General features: G+C 42.1%; 1 protein-coding gene across 1 annotated transcript in view; it reads left to right on the top strand.

The window, feature by feature from the left end:
• Positions 1-680: 680 nt before the first annotated feature.
• Positions 681-22,831, top strand: part of APPBP2 (amyloid beta precursor protein binding protein 2) — a gene marked incomplete at its 5' end in the record, with an annotated part of 34,931 nt that continues 12,780 nt past the window's right edge. The window contains 7 exons of the mRNA XM_015827538.2: positions 681-778; positions 5,872-6,023; positions 8,481-8,604; positions 18,874-19,042; positions 20,595-20,684; positions 21,872-21,939; positions 22,040-22,145. Coding sequence (XP_015683024.2) covers positions 681-778; positions 5,872-6,023; positions 8,481-8,604; positions 18,874-19,042; positions 20,595-20,684; positions 21,872-21,939; positions 22,040-22,145 — 807 coding nt within the window. The remainder of the gene's footprint in view (positions 779-5,871; positions 6,024-8,480; positions 8,605-18,873; positions 19,043-20,594; positions 20,685-21,871; positions 21,940-22,039; positions 22,146-22,831) is intronic.

The following is a 22,831-nucleotide window of genomic DNA, read 5'->3' on the forward strand; positions in this document are numbered from 1 at the left end:
ATCTGGTGGTGATGCTGTCTACCCCACATTTCTCTATCTTGTCAAGTAGTAGGTTGTGATGTACTTTATCAAATGCCTTACTGAAGTCCAAGTAAATTATGTTCACAGCATTCCTCTCATCCACTAATTTTGTCACTTGGTCAAAGAATGCAATAAGATTTGTCTGGCATGATCTATTTTTGACAAACCCATGTTGTTCCACTGGTTAATTGTTCTCACTGTCAGGAAGTTTCTTGTATATGCAAATTCTATTTTTCAGAAGTAATGGCCACATACATAACTGTTTTCCATAAATTTATTTCATCTCGCTACGTTGATTTAAAATTTGGGATAAAACCAGTCATTGTGGTTTCTTTTAAAAAAAAAAGTGGTTTAATACATTGTAGAAGTGAAACTGTGTGTTTAGTTTGAAATGCCGCATCCAGAAGACATTGCCTACTGTCCAGAAAATAGCAATATATCTTTAGGTGGCAAAACACAGTCATATTGGAAGGAATGGGTGGCACACCCCAATTCATATTTGCTAAATGCAGGAAGTCTTGAGATGCCTTTGGCTTGAAAAGCCGCTCAAGATCCAGCTCTTCAAGGGAGCCTTGAAACTGAGCACTCACTGTACCAAACCTGTGTATGAAATTAGCACCTGTTGTTATATTAATAAAAATCATTTCTTTCCTTTTTTTTTTTTGCAGCTTTACCAACAAGGCCGACTATGCCAGCTGGGTAGCGAATTCTGCGAACTAGAAGTTTTTGCAAAGGTGCTTCGAGCTTTAGATAAAAGGTACATTTTGCAAAAATTGCTCCCCCTCCCCTTGTATTATGTATCGAAGCAGGTTTTGCCAGTAAAAACTTCCTCAGCCCACTTCAAATGCCGATAAGCATTTTAAAAAAAAGTCCTGCTAATTTAAGTGCAAATAAACTAAGATTGTCCTTGATGGGGGCAGTATGAGGGGGCTGTCAAACCTTTATGCAGGCTAGCTTGTCCATTGCAATTACACAGTAGTTTCCTCTTAATTTAAAATAGGGCTTTTACGGGTAGTCCTTGACTTACAACCATTCATTTAGCAACCATTTGAAGTTGCCACGCCTTTGTAAAAAGTGACTTATGACCGATCCCCATAAGGCACAGCCATTGCAGCAACCCTTAGACAGATGATCAAAATTTGGGTGCTTGGCAACTGAGATGCAATAATAATAATAATAATAATAATAATAATAATAATAATAATAATAATAATAATAATAATAATAATAATAATAATAATAATAATAATAATAATCAGCATTGGCATTGACAAATTCGCTATTAGTCAATTGCAAAAGGCGGCCTTACTAGGAACCGCTTCCATCCTGCGATGATATCTGTAATACCATCAAACATCCACATCTGCCTATCCCAGGTCCTTGGGAAGGACTCGATAGGTAGACAAAAATGCCAAATCCAGTCTGAACATCTGGCTGACTGTGCGATGATCCATAATAATAATAATAATAATAATAATAATAATAACAACAACAACAACAACAACAACAACAACAACAAAGTTGGGAGGGACCTTGGAGGTCATCTAGTCCAACCCCCTGCTCAGGCAGGAAACCCTATACCATTTCAGACAAATGGCTGTCCAGTCTCTTCTTGAAAACTTCCAGTGTTGGAGCATTCACCGCTTCTGGAGGCAGGTGGTTCCACTGGTTAATTTACAGTGGTTGCAGCCTCCCGGGGTCACGTGATCCCATTTGCGACCGTCCCAGCCAGCTTCTGGCAAAGCAAAGCAAAGAGGAGAAGCCAGATTTGCTTAATAACTGCACGATTCACTTAGCAATTGCGGTGCTTCACTTAACAACCGTGGCAGCAAATAGGGCACAGCTCACTTTACAACCGCTTCCTTTAGCAGTAGAAATTCCGGTCCCAATTGTGATCACAAGTCAAGGGCTACCTGTGTTACTGGAAACCACTAGCAAACTCTTCTTGGGTGTGTTCCCTTAGAGTAGGAGAGGAACAGCCTGAACAAACTGCATCCAGTTTTGGTCACCACGATGTAAAAAAGATGTTGAGACTCTACAAAGAGTGCAGAGAAGAGCAACAAAGATGATTAGGGGACTGGAGGCTAAAACATACAAGGAACGGTTGCTGGAATTGGGTATGTCTAGTTTAACAAAGAGAAGGAACAGGAGGGACATGATAGCAATGTTCCAGTATCTCAGGGGCTGCCCCAAAGAAGAGGGAGTCAAGCTATTTTCCAAGGCGCCTGAAGGCAGGACAAGAAGCAACGGGTGGAAACTGATCAAGGAGAGAAGCAACCTAGAACTAAGGAGAAACTTCCTGACAGTGAGAACAATTAATCAGTGGAACAACCTGCCTCCAGAAGCTGTGAATGCTCCAACACTGGAAGTTTTTAAGAAGAAACTGGACAGCTATTTGCCCGAAATGGTGTAGGGTTTCCTGCCTGAGCAGGGGGTTGGACTAGATGACTTCCAAGATCCCTTCCAACTTTATTATTATTATTATTATTATTATTATTAAACCAAGGGCTGGGTCAAATGCATCATGAGTCTGGAGTCCCTACACCAGACATGTCAAACTCAAGGCCCGTGGGCCAGATCCGGCCCGTGATGTGCTTAGATCTGGCCTGCAAGCAGACTCGGAGGAGGAGGTGATTGAGTATGTAAGTGATGTGTGTGTGAGCTGAATTGGCAGCGCCAGAGAGGCCTGGAGGAGAGTCAGCTGGAGCTGCATTGTTGCTGGGGCTCTGCTGAGGTTCCAGGATTGGTGCACATAGCTTCTGGTGGCCTGGGGGGGGGGGTGGCAGCTGTACACATTCTTCGGGGACGAGTCAGCTGGAGCTGCGGGGCTTGGCAGGAACCCCAGAATCAGCGCACGCAGCTCCAGCTGATGAGCGCTGCCATGAAAAGGCCAGTTAGGCGGTGAGCAAACGCATGAGGGAGAAAAGAGGATATAAAAGGAGGCGTTTTGGTGGGAAAGAGGAGTAAGGGGAAAGACACGGTGATAGGAAGGAGAGGAGAGTTGCGATGGGGCAAGCCTGAAGGAGAGAAACGGATAGGATAGGGGAGGCTTCTGTGGGGCAAGCCTGAAAGAGAGAAGGGGACAGCAACTTCAAAAGAGATCTAACTCCAGCTCCCCTTGGCGCCAATTTGCATCGACCATAATAGATCAGATTCTTCTGTATACAGTAGTGGCCAAAATTGTGGAAACCTTTTTGGGAAAAGTGTACAGTAGAAATGCCACCTTTGGTTAAGTTTCCACCCATTTTTCTTCTAATTTCTTTATAACTGTAGCCTTGTTCACTTGATAATACTATTTTGCATCGCTTTCTGGGCAACCAGTCAACTCTTTGCACCATGACTTTAATTTTATTACGTTTTACAAGCTCACTAAATGCAAGAACACACAAAAAAACCAACCAACTTGATAGCCATCACATAACACACTGACAAATGTCCTCCTCTCAGCTTCAATACATGATATCAATAACTGGATCCTGCTGTGATCTGATTGGCTCATTGCCAAAACAAGATGACACCCGATTGGCTCTCTAAACACTCCTGCTCATTGGCTACAATCAGATGAAGGAAAGCTACCTGAGATCAACCTAAGCAAGTTGTGCTTCCTTTTTCTGGTTATTTGGCTATAACTTTTCATATAATACAGCACAGATAACTGAACAAACTTTGTTGCATTACATTCTTGATTAAATTATCTTTCCATTGATATATAATTTTATGGTACTACTCCAAAAAAAGTGGTGTTATTAGCCATCAAACCTCAAAAATACACTTTTCCCAAAAGGTTTCCACAATTTTGACCACTACTGTAGATTGCATGGAATAAATGGGCAGTGCTTTTGAACTCTATCCTGACTCCTTGTTTTTTGCGCCTGACTCTTAGTTTTTTCTCCTCAAAATTCCAGCATGCAATCAATCATAGGGACTACTCATACTGGGGAAGCTGCATGCATGTGTTTGCTTGTTTGCTGGCTTTGTTTGATTTCTATGCCTCCCATCTCTCCAAGGCTACTCTAGAGGGCTTCAGCGAAAGTACCATACAAACATCTAAAACAATAACTAGAGACCGTACGTTTAAAATTATCTTAAAATTCAATTAAGCTTCTTGGCTTAACATTTTCCACTGGGTGTGGATACCATCTCTGGCTATAATGCTGAGTGATAGAGCCCTTCCTGCTTAGCGGATTTGGGTCAGAGTTCCAGTTTTTCGTTTTGTATTTCCATTTCCCCCTTTGCTGGGGACGTGGCGCAAATTTATTCTGTAATATAAAATGCAGGGGAGCTGTTGGGGATGAGTTGGGTGGATGTATTAAAATTTCACTTGCTGTTCTGACTTCCTCTGTAGCTGCAGAGAGGAAAAACAGATACCAGTGTGAGGAATGGGTGGGAATCTATTTAAAGGAAGTAAACCAATAGTTGGACTGTTCAACGCAGAGACTTCCATGAAGCCCTGCTGCTGATCTTAGTATCTGTGGACTAAAATACGAAGATGCAGCATCCTCCTAAGCATGTTTTTCAAGAATTCATTCCCTCTTGATAATCGCCTTCCTGAATTTGCTATTTTTTTTAAAAAGTTCCATTTGGCTCCCCAAAATTTGCCAGTGTCTGTAGCTGGCTTGAAATTTCATATGGCAAGCAGAGTACAGGTAGTCCTTGACTTATCACCATAATGGAGCCTGCCCATTAGGGTTAATAATAATAATGATGATGATGATGAAGTTGGAAGGGACCTTGGAGGTCATCTAGTCCAACCCCCTGCTCAGGCAGGAAACCCTATACCATTTCAGACAAATGGCTGTCCAGTCTCTTCTTAAAAACTTCCAGTGTTGGAGCGTTCACAACTTCTGGAGGCAGGTTGTTCCACTGGTTAATTGTTCTAACTGTCAGGAAGTTTCTCCTTAGTTCTAGGTTGCTTCTCTCCTTGATCAGTTTCCATCCGTTGCTTCTTGTCCTGCCTTCGGGGGCTTTGGAGAATAGCTTGACTCCCTCTTCTTTGGGCCAGCCCCTGCGATATTGGAAGACTGCTATCATGTCCCCCCTCATCCTTCTCTTCGTTAAACTAGACATTCCCAATTCCAGCAACCGTTCCTTATACGTTTTAGCTTCCAGCCCCCTAATCATCTTTGTGGTGATAGTTGAACAGCAACAGGTCACCACATGACCAGATCCAATTTTACGACCGTTTTTGCAACAATTACAGGTAGTCCTCGACCTGCCACAGTTTGTGTAGTGACCTGAAAAATGTGACTTGCGTCCATTTTTCACAATTATGACCTTTGCAGCATCCCCATGATAATGTGATCAAAATTCAGATGCTTGGCAACTGGTTCATATTTATGACCGTTGCTGTGTCCCAGGATCATGTGATCAACTTTGGCAGCCTTCTGACAAGCAAAGTCAGTGGGGAAGCCAGATTCACTTACTAACCATGTTACTAACGACAGTGATTCACTTAATAACTGTGGCAAGAAAGGTCGTAAAATGGGGCAAACCTTACTTAACAACAGAAATTTTGGGCTCAATTGTGGCCGTACGTCAAGGACTACCCGTATTACATCCATTGCTGGCTACGGTGCACTTTGGCCAAAAAAGTAAATGCCAGTTTTCAGTAAAAATGTAAATTATGGTCATGTGACTGTAGGATGCTGCAAACAGCCATAAATGCAGGAACTTTGGAGCTGAGTCGTAAGTGTGAGGATCCATCCTAACTTTGAAAGGTGACTAAACAATCAGTTGCAAGTCAAGGACTACCTGTATTTTTAAGAGACATAATAAAGACTGCAATCTGCCAGCGTTGCTAGAAGGCAGGAAAGGGTTCTTATCTCCACTGGTGCTTCTTCTGTCTTCTAGGCATCTCCTTCACCACTGCTTTCAGGCGTTGATGGATCACGGAGTAAAAGTCGCTTCCGTCTTGGCCTACTCATTCAGCAGGAGGTGTTCCTACATCGCTGAATCAGATGCTGCCGTAAAAGAAAAAGCGATCCAGATTGGGTTTGTCTTAGGTAACTCTCTGCCGATAAAATATTAGCTCATTTCACTTCTTTACAGGTACCTTCAAGGGTTATGGGAAAATGTAGCACTTTGTCTTTTTTAAAAACAAACCCTCCCTAGCAAACTGGACATGGAGAGTTTAGTTTGTCTCATTAAGTAGATCAGGGGTGTCAAACTCAATTTCATTGAGGGCCGCATCAGCATTGCGGTTGCCCTCGGGGTGTGTGTGGCCAGGGTGGGGGCGGCCTACTGGGTGGGCGTGGATGGAGTGGGGGTGGCCTACTGGGTGGGCGTGGTTTCGACAGGCAGCGGGGCGCTCTCCTCACAGCGCCGAGAGGTTGAGCCAGGCGGTGCGAAGCTTGCCAACTTTGCACCTTGCTGCCTGCTGAAACTGGGCAAGCTGGGGGCTAGGCAGCATTGCACTTCTCATCAGATTCGCGCCACCCAGCTCAGCTCAGCTGGCGCTGTGAAGAGAGCACCCCGCTGCCTGCTGAAACCGGGCAGGCTGGGAACTGGGCAGCCTCGCGTTTCTTTTTGGATTTGCGCCGCACGGCTCAGCCTCTCGATGCTGTGAGGAGAGTGCCCCGCTGCCTGCCGAAACCCCTCCCCCAGAGCCCATCAAGCCGGATAGGTGAAGTAGGTGAGGGCCATTTGCTGGCCACTTCCAGGTGATGGTGCATTTCTTCCTTCCTCACAAAGGGTGACACCTCCCCAGCATGCACCCAGGGGGTGGGGCCGACGCGGCAGGGGCTGGTTTCTCACTGTTTCCAGTGGAGGAAACAGTGAGGAGCTAAGACTGAATGCGTTTCAGCATAGATGGCCACCACAAAATTGTACATTGGCTCCCGGCCGGCCTGGGCCAGGGCCAAGGCAGCGGGGGGCGTTCCCTCACTGTTTCCAGGATGGCTTCACGGGCCACATGAAACCACATCGCGGGCCGCATCCGGCCCCCGGGCCTTGTGTTTGACATGTCTGAAGTAGATGAATCATTGGGAGACGTTGTGGGTAGAAGATGGAAAGTTAGGCAAAGGTCAGACAGATTCTGGTTCAAATTCCTACTCAAGTAGGGATTCCAACTCAAGTCATACCTGGTTCAGCTGTACCACTAAACATATATCATTCAAGGAGCAACTATTTTCTATAGAAGCAAGGTTGCAGGGCCTTCACTTTCCCCTTTTGAAACAAACATCCGACGTAGTATATAAGAAATCCTTGACTTACGACTACAATTGAGCCCCAGATTTCTATTGCTAAGCAAGACAGTTGTTAGGTGGGCTTGCCCCATTTTGCAATCTTTCTTGCCACAGTTGTTATGTGAATCACAGCAATTGTTAAAAGTTAGTAACACAGTTGTTAAAATGAATCTGGTTTCCCCATTGACTTTTCTTGCCAGAAGGTCACAAAAGGTGATCACATGGCCCTAGGCCCCTACAACTGTCATAAATATAAACCAGTTGCCAAGTGTCTGAATTTTGATCATATGCTGCAACAGCTGTACGTGTGGAAAAAATGGTCAGACATCAGTGCCATTGTAACTTCAAATGGTTACTAAAGAAATGGTTGTAAGTCAAGGACTACCTGTATTCAAAATCATGGTTGCAGTCATTTATCCAATGTTTCCGTCCCTTTTTAACCCCTTCTGTGGCTTCAGTGGTGGGGAAGTACATAGAAGATGGAGGGAAGCTCTCTTTTCCTGAAACCTCTTTTGTGTATTTGTCTCTGCTTCAAAAACAGGAATGGGCAGTTTAGCCTCTAGAAGCATGAATAGTTTGCACCAGAGACCGACTCGAAGCTGTTGCTAAATTCCAAACAGGCCAGGGCTCTTTAGGACTAAAATCAACAATTTCTGGGAGAGTACATACATTTCTCAGATCAATTTGCCCTACTGAGTTGTTAAAAGAAGGAGAATTACAATCTTCATTTTTAAAAAAAAATTGGAAGGAAAGACAATGTTTAAAATGTAATAAGACGCTCCCTAATTTAGAGTTCATTTCTTCTTAAACATTAAATGCCATTACATTCATTAGGCCTTGCTCACAGTCACCCATGCCTTAGTAACCCCCCTTTTTGGATTACTGAAATGTACTCTACATGGGGCCATCCTTGAAGACCATCTGGAAGTGGCAAATTTATCCACAATGCAGCAGCACCTGCAGTTTTGGCTGCCCCACCATTTTTTTGTTAAAGCAAAACCTACCATCATTGTTTATACATCAGTTGATGTGTATTTTATATGTCTATAAAACTTGACTGTTGAAAAATCACCCAGTAATTGACTCCTTAATCAGTATACTTAAATATTAGCAGACAGCTCGAATTTCTTATTTAGGCCTCCTGTAGTTTCAAACAGGATAAATGTGACCCAACGCTTATGTTGTTAGCATTAGAATCAAGATCGCACGTCAGTGTCTTTTAAAATAAGATCAGTTGTGTTTTGAAAATAGGCAGTGATATTTTGATCTTTCTAGGGGGGTTCCTGTCTGATGCTGGCTGGTACAGTGATGCCGAGAAGGTGTTCCTTTCCTGCCTTCAGTTATGTACCCTTCATGATGAGATGCTCCACTGGTTTCGTGCTGTCGAATGTTGCGTCAGGTAAGCATTGCTCTGTTTTGAAGGCTGAAAAAAATTCAAGCAGCAAAATACATCTCTGCCTGTACGAAGGGATTATCCAGATGTTACAACACATTATTGTGTTTTTTTTCTCCTCCCCAAACAGGAGGAACAGGATGAAGAAAAAAAAATGATATCTGTAAACAGTCTCTCCTTTGTCTGACCCATTCCTCACACTTGCAGAGCAGAGAGATTGGAGAAGAAGGGCTTACAAGAGAGTAAGCAGTTGGGGAATACACCAAGCAGCTTGTGTAGTGCACTTGCAGCTGCTGGTGTCAGCACATTTCTTTCTGTCTGTTCCACATTGTGTGCCTACTTACTCTCTTGTAATCCCTTCCTCTACAATGAATGTAAACGCAAACATTAATTCACTTTTGTGAAGTAATTATCCAGATGTTACAATGTATGATTGTTTTTTTCTCTCCTCCCCAAACACAGAGGGAGGAAGAAAAGAAAATGATTTCTGTAAACAGTCTCTCTTGAAAGTGACCCATTCCCCACACATTGCAGAGCAAGGAGATTGGAGAAGAAGGGATTACAAGAGAGGAAGCAGTTGGGGAATACATCAGAATGTTTCTGTAGTGCACTTGCAGCTGCTGGTGCCAGCACATTACTTTCTATGTGTATTCCCCATTGTGTGTCTACTTAACTCTCTTGTAATCCCTTCCTCTACAATGAATGTAAATAATAATAATAATAATAATAATAATAATAGTAATAGTAATAATAATAATAGTAATAATAATAATAAAAGTTGGAAGGGACCTTGGAGGTCATCTAGTCCAACCCCCTGTTCAGGCAGGAAATCCTATACCATTTCAGACAAATGGCTGTCCAGTCTCTTCTTAAAAACTTCCAGTGTTGGAGCATTCACCGCTTCTGGAGGCAGGTTGTTTCATTGGTTAATTGTTCTCACTGTCAGGAAGTTTCTCCTTAGTTCTAGGTTGCTTCTCTCCTTGATTAGTTTCCATCCGTTGCTTCTTGTCCTGCCTTCAGGTGCCTTGGAAAATAGCTTGACTCCCTCTTCTTTGTGGCAGCCCCTGAGATATTGGAATACTGCTATCCTGTCCCCCCTCATCCTTCTCTTCATTAAACTAGACATGCCTTATTCCAGCAGCCGTTCCTTATAGGCTTTAGCCTCCAGTCCCCTAATCATCTTCGTTGCTCTTCTCTGTACTCTTTCTAGAGTCTCAACATCTTTTTTACATTGTGGTGACCAAAACTGGATGCAGTATTCCAAGTGTGGCCTTACCAAGGCATTGTAAAGTGGTATTAACACTTCCCATGATCGTGATTCTATCAAGCACTGTGTTGGCCTTTTTGGCAGCTGCAGCACACTGCTGGCTCATATTTAAGTGATTGTCCACTAGGACTCCGAGATCCCTCTCACAGTTGCTACTATTGAGCAAAGTATCCCTTATACTATACCTGTGCATTTGGTTTTTCTTAATTAATTCTCATTAATTCTCTTCTTGTTAATTTAATAAATTTAATAAATAAAAATAATAATAAATTCTAAGGGGTAGTGGAGTGATTAGCAGACAAACAAAAGTGGAAAGTATGAACCTGATTAGTCATGCAGTACAGTTGTGGTCATGTGATTTTTCCACTTAGTGACCACTTTGCTCAGCAACAGAATTGCTGATCCCAACTGAGGTCACTAAATAAGACTACCTATATATTGAAGTTCAGTAGAGCTATCAATATCCAAGATATCTCAGAAAATATTCCCTATTTACAAAACCCTCTACAACCAGAGGATAAAAATTAGAACAGCGCTCTGCTCATTCCCAAATTGGAAGATTACAGGAACCAATGGAATACTGAATCCATAGAAATATGGCAAGCAACAGAAGGATCAGTACAAGTTCTAATTGTAGGAGGACTGGCAGAATCGGGTCGAAGTTAAAAGAGGAGTCAGCCTAGAACCTCTTTGTAGCCACCAGCTTAAGTCCAGCCCTCCGTGAGTGCCATTAACCCATATCTAACTTTAACCAGGTGCTGACTGTTAGTTGAGAAGATTCTTGTGCATAAGATTTTAACAGTAAATAAGTTTAATTGAACCTTTGTGTGTGGACCTGGTCTTTCCAGCCTGACATTAACCAAGCTATATCAGCAAACGAATGAATGTAAATAATAATAATAATAATAATAATAATAATAATAATAATAATAATAATAATAATAATTAATAATATAAAAAAAGTTGGAAGGGACCTTGGAGGTCATCTAGTCCAACCCCCTGCTCAGGCAGGAAACCCTATACCATTTCAGACAAATGGCTGTCCAGTCTCCTCTTAAAAACTTCCAGTGTTGGAGCATCCACAGCTTCTGGAGGCAGGTTGTTCCACCGGTTAATTGTTCTCACTGTCAGGAAGTTTCTCCTTAGTTCTAGGTTGCTTCTCTCCTTGATTAGTTTCCTTCCGTTGCCTCTTGTCCTGCCTTCAGGCGCCTTAGAAAATAGCTTGACTCCCTCTTCTTTGGGGCAGCCCCTGAGATATTGGAAGACTTGCTATCATGTCCCCTCTCATCCTTCTCTTCGTTAAATTAGACATACCCAATTCCAGCAGCCTTTCCTTACATGCTTTGGCCTCCAGTCCCCTGATCATCTTTGTTGCTCTTCTCTGTACTCTTTCTAGAGTCTCAACATCTTTTTTACATCGTGGTGACCAAAACTGGATGTTAGCAAAAAAATGCGTAGGATCAGCCAATGCAGGTCAGGGCCCTACCTGGCCAAGGAGATGCCAGGTATTCAAGCTGGTTTTAGAAAAATTCAAGGAACATGAGCCAGTTCTGCTGATGCTTGCTAGATAATTGGGAAAGTTGAAAAATGGCCAAAGAAGGAAGTATGTGCTTCAAAAAACAGAGCAATGGATTGTGGATTGTGTGTCAAGCTGTGGTGTGTGGTTATAAAAAAGGTAATCAGAACATCTCCTCCTTAAGAGAAACCTACATACAGATCAAGAAGCTGCAGTATGGACAGTACATGATGAAACTCATTGCCTTCAGGTTGGCAAAGGAGTGACAAGGCTGTATATTCTGTCCTCGTTTATTCAGCCTACAGGCTGATTATACATTAATTGGGGCTGGTTTGTAAGACAACAAGCATGATTTCAAAATTGGAGGAGGAAATATTAGTAATATGCACTATGCTAAATGACAAAGGTCATGGCTGTCACTTTGGTTATTTTTTTTATCTTGCCCTGTAGACACACCTCCACGTAGAGCAAGGGTCTTCAAACGTGGCCCTTTTATGACTTGTGGACTTCAACTCCCAGAATCCCTCAGCCAGGCACGTTGGCTGAGGAATTTTGGGAGTTGAAGTCCACAAGTCATAAAAGGGCCACGTTTGAAGACCCCTGATGTAGAGAAAGCCTGCTGGGCTGGCTGAAGCGCTTAAGCCCTTCTAACTTTTTATTTTACAAATTGGTTGTACACAGTATCACTTTATAATGCCTTGATAAGACCAGACTTGAAATACTACTGTCATGGTTCTGACAGATGTTAGCGCTGCTAATATTGGATGTTCTTGCTTTGACAACTGCATCCAGTTTTGGTCGCCACAATTTAAAAAGATTTCGAGACTCTAGAAAGGGTGCAGAGAAGAGCTACAAAGGTGATTAGGGGACTGGAGTGTAAAACACATGAAGAATGGTTGCTGGAATTGGGTATGTCTAATTTAATAAAAACTAGGAGTGACATGATAGCAGTCTTCCAATATTTGAGGGTCTGCCACAAAGAAGGGGGGGGGGTCAACCTATTTTCCAAAGCACCAGAAGGCAGGACAAGAAGAAACTAATCAAGGAGAGAAGCAACCTAGAAATAAGGAGAAATTTCATGACAGTGAGGACAATTAATCTGTGGAACAACCTGTCTCCAGAAGTTGTGAATGCTCCAACACTGGAGGTTTTTAAGAAGAGACTGGACAGCCATTTGTCTGAAATGGCATAGGGTTTCTTTCTTGAACGGGGTTGGACTAGAAGATCTCCAAGGTCTCTTACAACTGTTATTCTGTTCTGGTTGCTGACCTCAACTCAAAACAGTTCTTATATTGACCATTCAAAGTTACAACAGCACTGAAAAAAGTGACTTATGACCATTTATCACACTTACGACCATTGCAGCATCCCCACTGTCACATGATCAAAATTCATATACTTGCATTTATGACAGTTGCTTAAGTGTCCTGAGGTCTTGATATCGTGTGTTGTGATCTTCTGATAAGCAAAGAGAATGGGGAAGCCATACTCACTTAACAACTGTGTGACTAACTTAACAACTGCAGTGATTCACTTAACTACTGTGGCAAGAGAAGTGGTAAAATGGGGCAAAACTCATTTAACAAATGTCTCATAAATTTTGGGCTCAATTGTGGTCATAAGTCGAGGACTACTTGTATTTTAGTCCATGCTACTTTTATGTTTCACTGTTTGCACAACAGACAGATTAAAGGAGGAAGATCCTGTTCTTTATTTTTTTTATGAGTAACTTAGAGAAGGGAACCAACGCTGTTCTTCCTTCATTAATCAGTAACATTTAGTGTGTTAATACCAATTACTTATTAAGGCTGAATTGACAAACTGGCTCACCTGCCTTTGGGTCTTCATTTAACTCCTTAGAGCCAGTATCTACTTCCCCTCAGTTGTTTTTTTACCATGGAAAAGTTTGTCTTGGCAAAAAAAGTGTGGGTGGGGAAGTTTAATGATAGGAAAAGCTTGCACATTATTATTATTACTATTACTATTATTATTACTATTATTACTATTACTACTACTACTACTACTACTACTATTATTATTATTATTATTATTATTATTATTATTATTATTATTATTATTATTATTATTATTATTATTATTATTATTAATCATCGCACAGTCAGCCAGATTTCAGACTGGATTTGGCATTTTTGTCTATCTATCGAGTCCTTACCCAGGACCTGGGATAGGCAGATGTGGATGTTTGATGGTATCACAGATATCGTCGCAGGATGGAAGCAGTTCCTAGTAAGGCTGCCTTTTGCAATTGACTGATGGTGAATTTGTCAATGCCGATGATGGTGTTCAAGTGGTGCTCGAGTTGTTTTGGGATTGCACCCAAGGCGCCTATTACTATTCGTACTACCCTTGCTTGCCTTTGCCACAGTTTTTCTATTTGTAGGTTGTTGTTGTTATTGTTGTTATAATCATCATCATCATCATCATTATTATTACTAATCATCGCACAGTCAGCCATATGTTCAGACTGGATTTGGCATTTTGTCTACCTATCGAGTCCTTCCCAAGGACCTGGGATAGGCAGATGTGGATGTTTGATGGTATTACAGATATCGTCGCAGGATGGAGGCGGTTCCTAGTAAGGCTGCCTTTTGCAATTGACTAATGACGAATTTGTCAGTGCCAATGCTGTTCAAGTGGTGCTCCAGTTGTTGTTGTTGTTGTTGTTGTTGTTGTTGTTGTTGTTGTTGTTGTTATTATTATTATTATTATTATTATTATTATTATTATTATTATTATTATTAAAAATGTGTATGCCATTTATATGCCACCCTATTCCCAGTTACTCTGGGCAGTTTGCAAATTGTTAAAAAAAACATTTAAAAACAAGGAACAATATAAACACACACACACAAAAAAACACAAAACCAGAGAACAGAAACAGCAGGGAATACAAACCTGGATGGAAACAAGGAAAAGGGAGAAAAAAAGGGGAGTCAGTCATCTTTGGCAACAGCCTTGGTGAAGAACTGCATCTTTGGGACTCTTTGAAATACAATAGAATTGGGGGCTGTTCAAATCTATTAAAGATACAAATGGGGAAAAAAGCAAAATACAGAAAACGTACAGAATTATCTGCCTCTGTGATTTTGTCCCTGTGAAGAAGAATTATTTTATTTTTATTTTTTTAAAGAAAATTTTATTGATTTTCTAGTTTTACACGTTGAAAACCAATGTGCCGGCTGAGTTGGTCAATAATTCAGTAACATACAAATATCTTTACTACAGATCTCAAACTATTACATTAAATATTCCCTCTCTTTTCCCCTTGGTATTTGCTGTCTCGTATTTAAATTAATACAATTCTCATTATATCGATTAAATAAAAGTAACTTTCTTACATTTATCAATAATTTTTAGTTTATACATATCCTAGTTGTTTTAACATTCAATCTTTTTAGACAATCAATGTCCTGGTTGGTGTTTCCCAATTTTTATTTTCCCATTAATATTTATCGTTTAATATTTATAATTTCCAAGTTTTAAATAACCCCAATTCCCTTTATCACAATTCATCACAAGAGCTAATGTTCAGGATACACGTCTTATTTATTTGAATTCTCACCATCTTACATCAACTGATTAATAACACAATATAACATTCTTATTTTCTGGTAATTTCCCAATATCTTAAATTTAGTAACCAAAATTTCTCTTATTTCAACATTTAATACTTCCTCTCTGTGAAGAAGGGTTATTTTAACATGAAGAAAGCTCAGAGAAGCCTGGAGAGAAAGACATTAGTGGTAGTCCTCGACTTACGACAGTTCATTTAACGACCGTTTGAAGTTACAACGGCACTGAAAAAAGTGACTTTTGACTGTTTTTCACACTTAACGATCGTTGCAGCATCCCCATGGTACACTTGGATGCTTGGCAACTGGTTCCTATTTATGACGGTTGCGAGTGTCCCGGGGATATGCGATCTCCTTTTGCGACCATCTGACAAGCAAAATCAATGGGGAAACCAGATTCACTTAACAACCGTGTGACTAACTACAGCGATTCACTTAACAAATATGATAAGAAAAGTTGTAAAATGGGGCAAAACTCACTTAACAAATTTCTCACTTAGCATCATAAATTTTGGGCTCCGTTGTAGTCGTAGGTTGTACAGAAGGTTTTTGACTTAGGACCGGAATTGAACCTAGCAATTATGGTTGTAAATTGGGATGGTTGTAAAACAGGTCACCGTGTGACTGGATTCAGTTTTAGAACCTTTTTCACAGCGATCATTAAAGCAGAGGCGACCGTCGTTAAATGAACCCATTAGTTGCTATGGGGCAGTTTTCCCCAGGAACCAGAAGTAAAGGCTGGTTTCCAACAAAAACGTCATAAATTGCGCGTCATGTGACCGGGGCACTACGGACAGCCTTGGTAAGGCCACACTTGGAATACTGCACCCAGTGTTGGTCACCACGATGTAAAAAAAATGTTGAGACTCTGGAAAGAGTGCAGAGCAACAGAGATGATCAGGGGACTGGAGGCTAAAACATACAAGGAACGGTTGCTGGAATTGGGTATGTCTAGTTTAACGAAGAGAAGGACGAGGGGGGACAGGATAGCAGTGTTCCAGTATCTCAGGGGCTGCCCCAAAGAAGAGGGAGTCAAGCTCTTCTCCAAAGCGCCTAAAGGCAGGACAAGAAGCAACGGATGGAAACTCACCAAGGAGAGAAGCAACCTAGAACTAAGGAGAAACTTCCTGACAGTGAGAACAATTAACCAGTGGAACAAGCTGCCTCCAGAAGCGGTGAATGCTCCAACACTGGAAGTTTTTAAAAAGAGATATATAGGGTATAGGGTTTCCTGCCTGAGCAGGGGGTTGGACTAGATGACCTCCAAGGTCCCTTCCAACATTACTACTACTACTACTACTACTACTACTACTACTACTACTACTACTACTACTACTACTGGCTCATTACTGAGCACCCAAAATGAGATCATGTGACCACGAGAAAAGGCATTTGTTACTGGGTCATAAGGAGTTTTTTTTGTGCGGGGTGTCCATCAAAACTTTGAATGGTCGCTATGTGACCAGACATAAGTCGAGGACTCACTGTATAGTTTCACAAAAGACGTGGAAATACGGCCATAGAGTGGTTTGTACAGTCACTCTCTTTCTATCAAGTTGCTTAAGACATCAGTGATTACTAAGTGCTTTCTGTATTAGGCTGGTTTGTCTAAAGCACATTATTTTCCGTTTGCGGGGGGGAAAAAAAGGATTTGGGAGTTTTAAGCTTTATGGATTTTGTGGAATACAATTCAGAGGCCACCCACCTTCAAACAATTCTTGAGGGGCTTAGAGCGGAACAATGAAATAAACCAGCCATACTCCTTCAAAAGGTTTCTCTGAAGTGTATGTGCTTGTCTTTATCATATTAAAATACCAGTTCTTATTTAGCGGTACGTTGGCCTGGTTTGGACACAAAAAGGGGTTTTATATTTTAGAGCAGGCTTTTATGTAATATTTACTGTGATTTTTATTATTGCCTGTTCACCGCCCTGAGTCCCGTAAGGGAGATAGGGCAGTATATAAATTTAAATAATAATAATAATAATAATAATAATAATAACTCAGTACAATAAAACCTCCTAGTTATAAGATCATGGGAACTCTCATATCTGGAGAATAAAAAAAAATATAAAAAGCGGGAAAGTCACTTGTTAGGTAGAGACTGAAAATTCTTTTCATAATCTCTGGTCATAATAGCTTACCTTCTTTAGTGGTGTTGTAATTTCATCGGAATCCAGAAACTATAATAGAATTTCTGATGACAAACGAGAATTAATACAGGGTCTTGATTCCTAGTTAACCATTAAACCATAGGCCAGTGGTGGCGAACCTATGGCACGCGTGCCAGAGGTGGCACTCGGAGCCCTCTCTGTGGGCACGCGCACCACCGCTGCCAGCAGCTTGCGCAGGTCCATTAGGCCGCTGCCACACGGAGCGGCAGCCCCACCAGGCACAAAGGAGGTACAGCAGGCAGCTAGCAAGCTCGAGTAGAGGTGGTAGAGCACGCCCACACCCAGCAAGCCAAAGGCCACCCCGAGCAGGGAAAGCCGGATCCCCATCGTTGCCATGCCCCCCCCAGTCCCAACTACGATTGCGTGCCTCCCCCCATCTATGTTGGGCCTCCTGCCCACCACCCCACCCGCCAGAGACCCCCTGGATCTCCCCCAACCCTGCCCGGCCCCCACAGACATCCCCCCCATAAGCAACATCGAGGTGGCCATGCCCACCCCAGCCACGCCCACCCAGTCTGCCATGACAACCGCAGCCATGCCCACCCAGTGGGCCACGCCCCCATGCCCCCCCCTGAGGGCACCACAATGTTGATGCAGCCCTGACACTTTGAGATAAATAAGTGGGTTTTGGGTTGTGATTTGCGCACTCGGTCTCTAAAAGGATAGGATAGGATTTCCTCTTCAGGTGGAATGAACTGCTCTAGTTTGCCCCATTCTGTTATGTTTTGCATTGCTGCATACAAAAATGTGGAGAGGCAATAAATGTCCTCAGTCTGGTAAGCCGTGATTGAGCGTTGGTTTACTAGAACTGAGCTATAGCTATTGGTGATGAAGTTTTCTGTGTCTTGCATACTTGTGGATTGGTTGATAATTTTTTAATTGCTTACTATTGTAGTGTATATTGGAGGTGGTGACCCTTTGAGAGCTGTATGCAATAAAATTTCATTTTAATGTATAGCTGATTAGTGTACATTCAAAGTGACAATAAAGTTTATTTTATTCTACTCTTCTATTATTCTGTTCTATTATTCTATTCTATTATTCTGTTCTATTCCAGTTCTTCTATTCTATTATTCTATTATTCTATTCTATTCTAATTCTATTCTTCTATTCTAATTCTTCTATTTTATTCTAATTTTTCTATTCTATTCTATTATTCTGTTCTATTCTAATTCTTCTATTCTGTTCTCAATAAAGATTCTATTCTATTCTATTCTATTCTATTCAGGCAAGGGTGATAAATTTTCCTGATTCCTTAATAAGTGTGCAATTTCAGTACAGGTATTCCTCAGCTTACAACCATTTGCTCAGTGGCCGTTTGCTCAGCACTGAAAAGAGTGACTTATGGCTGTTTTTCACACTTACCGACCATTGCAGCATCCCCACAGTCACATGATCTAAGTTCAGATATTTGGCAATTGTTTTATATTTACGACGGTTGCAACGTCCTGGGGTCACGTGATCACCTTTTGCAGCCTCCTGACAAGAAAAGTTTACGGGGGACGCCAGATTCACTTAATAACTGTTAGTAACTTAACAGCCACAGTCATTTCCTTAACCGTGGCAAGCAAGAACGGTCGTAAAATGGGGCAAAACCCAGCTGCCTCGCTTAGCAGTAGAAATGCTGGGCTTGATTGTTGTAAACCGAGGACTCCCTGTAGTCTTGTAAGCGAAGCATTCGGCAAGTTTGAGGGTCATCACACTGGTACCTGGATCTCTTTCCTAGGTTACTGCACGTCCGGAATGGCAACTGTAAATACCACTTGGGAGAAGAAACCTTCAAATTAGCACAGTCTTACATGGAAAAACTGGCAGAGCACGGCCAGCAAGCCAACAAAGCCGCACTCTACGGGGAGCTGTGTGCTCTGCTTTTTGCAAAGAGTCATTACGATGAGGTGAGTCTAGGTCAGGGCTTTTCAACCTTTTCACCGATTTTACCACTTTTAGGATATGGCAATATTCGAGTACCACCTAGCAAGGTGTCAAAAACCCTTCGGTGCAGCTAGAGCTGACTCCACCTCCTCCCAAGGCTGCTGCTGCTTTTTTCTCTCTCCCTCTCCCACCCAAAGTGCCTTGTTTTATAGCCTCTCCTGTCTCTGCTCCCCTCCTCCTCCTTTCTCATGGGGGAGGGTGAGCCAGAAGTGAGCCTGGGGCCTTTGCCTTGCCCCAGCCACTCTGCAGCTCCAGAGGACTCTCTCACAGTAAGTCCTTGCCTGCGCTGGCTCTTTCCCTCCCCCACTACACTTGGCTAGGCAGGGCTGCGTACCACCTGCCACTTGTTAATGTACCACAAGTGATACGCGTACCACCGGTTGAAAAGCCCTGGTCTAGGTAATATCACTAGCACTGATGAGGCTACCTAGTTTGGGTCATGAAATGTCTGTAAGAAAGCCACCAAGCTCAAAGATCAGCAAGGACCCCTCGTGTCAACCCTGAGCTACAAATATTCTCCTTTATTAGTATTTGTTTGCTTGCTTGTTTATTAGATTTCTATCCAAACTTTATTATTTTACAAGTCACTCAAGGTGGCGAATATATATCCTTCTCCTATTTCCCCACAAAACAACCCTGTGAGGTGGGTTGGGCTGAGAGAGAGAGTGACCGGCCCAAAGCCACCCACCTGGCTTTCCTGCCTAATATGAGAGTAGAACTTGTCCTCTCCTGGTGATTGGCCCAAAGTCACCAGCCAACTTTCATGCCTAAAGCAGGACTAGAATTCACAATCACCTGGTGATTGGTGCAAAGTCATCAGCTTTCATGCCTAAGATGGGACTAGAACTCACAGTATCCTGGTGATTGGCCCAAAGTCACAAGCCAACTTTCATGCCTAAGGCAGAACTAGAACTCACAGTATCCTGGTGATTGGCCCAAAGTCATTCAGCTAGCTTTCATGCCTAAGGTGGGATTAGAATTTACAGTCATCTGGTGATCGGCCCCAAATCACCCAGCCAACTTTTATGCCTAAGGCAGGACTAGAACTCACCATCACCTGGTGATTGGCCCAAAGCCATCAGCTTTCATGCCTAAGGTGGGAGTAGAACTCACAATTGACTGCAGCTTCCACTTCTTCCCAGTAACACCCCCCAAGTTTAAGTTGTCCTTCCTCCTCCCCCCAACAAAGGATTCTGTGCTGTCTGGAGAAGCACGGCTCCCATCACAAATCATCAGCAAGAGTCACCTTGAAAACAAATCTGCGAATAAAATGAGTGCAGTCCTGAAAACAGCTTCTGCATTCAGAACAATTCTCTTGGCTTTGTGTTGGATAACAAGGCAGCCTGGGTGGTGCTGATTTGGGAGGTTGTAGGGATTGAAATTCAGCTTCTCCAGAGGGGCCAGTTAGTGGAAGACAGTTGTAAAATTGTGGGATGTGACCGGCGTGTGTTTCTTTTAAATCTCTGTAGCCTTAGTAACAAATGCTTTTCCAAACTTTTGTTGTGTGCCCCATAGGCTTACAAATGGTGTATAGAAGCAATGAAGGAGATCTCGGTTGGCTTGCCTGTAAAAGTAGTAGTGGATGTTTTACGACAAGCCTCAAAGGTAAGTTGAACAATTACTTATATCAGGAGTCTTCAACCTTGGCTCTTTTATGACTCGTGGACTTCAACAGCTGTATTCAGGAATTCTGGGAGTTGAAGTCCACGAGTCATAAAAGAGCCAAGGTTGCCTACCCCTGGCCTAGGAGAACCAGATTTCTCGAGAGAAAAATAAGTATTTGCAAAATTCATAAAACTCTTCCCAGAGGCAGAGGGAAGAATACAGGTAGTCCTTGACCTACGACCACAATTGAGCCCAAAATTTTATGTTGCTACGGGAAACATTTGTTAAGTGAGTTTTGCCCCATTTTACGACCTTTCTTGCCACAGATGTTAAGTGAATCGCTGCAGTTGTTAAGTTAGTAACACAGTCGTTAGGTGAATCTGGTTTTCCCATTGACTTTGGTTGACAGAAGGTCACAAAAGGGATCACGTGACCCCGGGACACTGTGACTTTCATAAATATGAGTCCGTGGCCACGCCTCTGAATTTTGACCATGAGACCATGGGGATGTTCCTAGGTGTGAAAAACGGTCATAAGTCCCTTTTTCCAGTGCCGCTTTAACTTTGAACGGTCACTAAATGAACTGTTGTAAGTCGAGGACTACCTGTACCTAAACATTGGCCCTCTGCTTATGTCATGGTTCCGACAGTTGAAACTCTTCAAAATAACTTCGAGGCATTGTTTTCCTTAAAGAATCTTTATTTTGAGTAGCATAACATCGGCACTGCATAATCGAAGCCAAAAACTGAATTCCCCTCCCCTCAGCACATAGTATCAAAGCACAATTCCCTCCTCTAATTGTCATAAATCACATTCCCCAATTAACTTGAAGCTCAGGCTTCCTTTCCATTTCTCCAGCCCCCAATTCCTTATCAGCTCCAGTTACAATAACCTTAATTCTCACACTAAGTTTAGTGTTGTTATGTCTAGCTGGATCCCGTTCATTTCCCCCCTCCCAGCATCATCTAACTCTAAAAGCAAAAGGGAAAAGATGGCTATGTCAATTCCATCTGTTGTCAATGCGAAAACATCTGATGTTAGCAGCGTTGACATCCTACACACACTGTAGTAGTTGAGATCGCAGGTTGAGTTTTAGGAGTTCATTCTCGGCAAGGGGGACGGCAACAAGAATATCTGTGGAGTCCTTTGGATATCTGTGGAGTCTTAATTTCTTCCGTCTGTTTTAGGCTTGCGTTGTGAAACGTGAATTTAAGAAAGCCGAGCAGTTGATAAAACACGCAGTGTACCTAGCACGGTATGTAAAAGTTCTCTTGGAATGCTCTTAACATGTCAAAATCCTTTGAGAGATTTTGTGATGTTCTTAACCTGGGGTGTTTTGGTTTTTAATCTTTCAGGGAGCATTTTGGAGCCAAACATCCTAAATATTCGGACACTCTACTTGACTATGGATTTTATTTACTCAACGTAGATAACATATGCCAGTCAGTTGCAATTTATCAGGTATGGCTTTGGTTTTGTAATTTATTGCAAGCCAGTAGCATATGTTACTATTGTTGTATTGCAATGCTTTCTTCTCCGTAAGGCCAGAGTAAGTCAAATCAGAAAACCATTCCTTCTCTTCATGCCTAATTTTGAACATAATCTCAAGTAGAACAGAAGCTGGCAATCTGATCCCCTCTTTGTCAGCTGAGTCAAGGGAGTATATACAGAAAGTTTTTCAGACAGACCGGTCTGATTGATTACACCTTGGCATTTTAACTGCTATACTGCAGTTCTACTTTTTACAATCTCTTTTGCCTTGTAGCCCCCCAACTAGGGGCATTAAGCAGGCTCAAGTCGCTACTGCGAAACATTTACAAATCCAGATTTCTTTTTTTTTTTTCTTGACAAAGAGTTAAAGAATTAAGTTGGAAGACTAATATGGCCATTTCGAGCTCATTCTGCTCTTATCAGTTAGCCACACCCTTTATGGGATTCGAACCTGGGCAGTTTACATACTAGCCAGTGATTTAACCACCAAGCCACAGGCACAGGTATTTTATCTATATAAATAAAAATGTAAATGTTCGTTTGATCAAAATCTTAAATCTCCGAAAGTTCTTCACCGATTGCTTTGAAATTTTGACACAACGTTGCATTCGAATGTGCATGTGTGTTTATATACATATACCTACTATTATATAGAT

Source organism: Protobothrops mucrosquamatus, unplaced genomic scaffold, assembly GCF_001527695.2.
Source record: "Protobothrops mucrosquamatus isolate PMUCROS unplaced genomic scaffold, P.Mucros_1.0 scaffold3776, whole genome shotgun sequence".
In the NCBI taxonomy this organism is placed as follows: Eukaryota; Metazoa; Chordata; class Lepidosauria; order Squamata; family Viperidae; genus Protobothrops; species Protobothrops mucrosquamatus.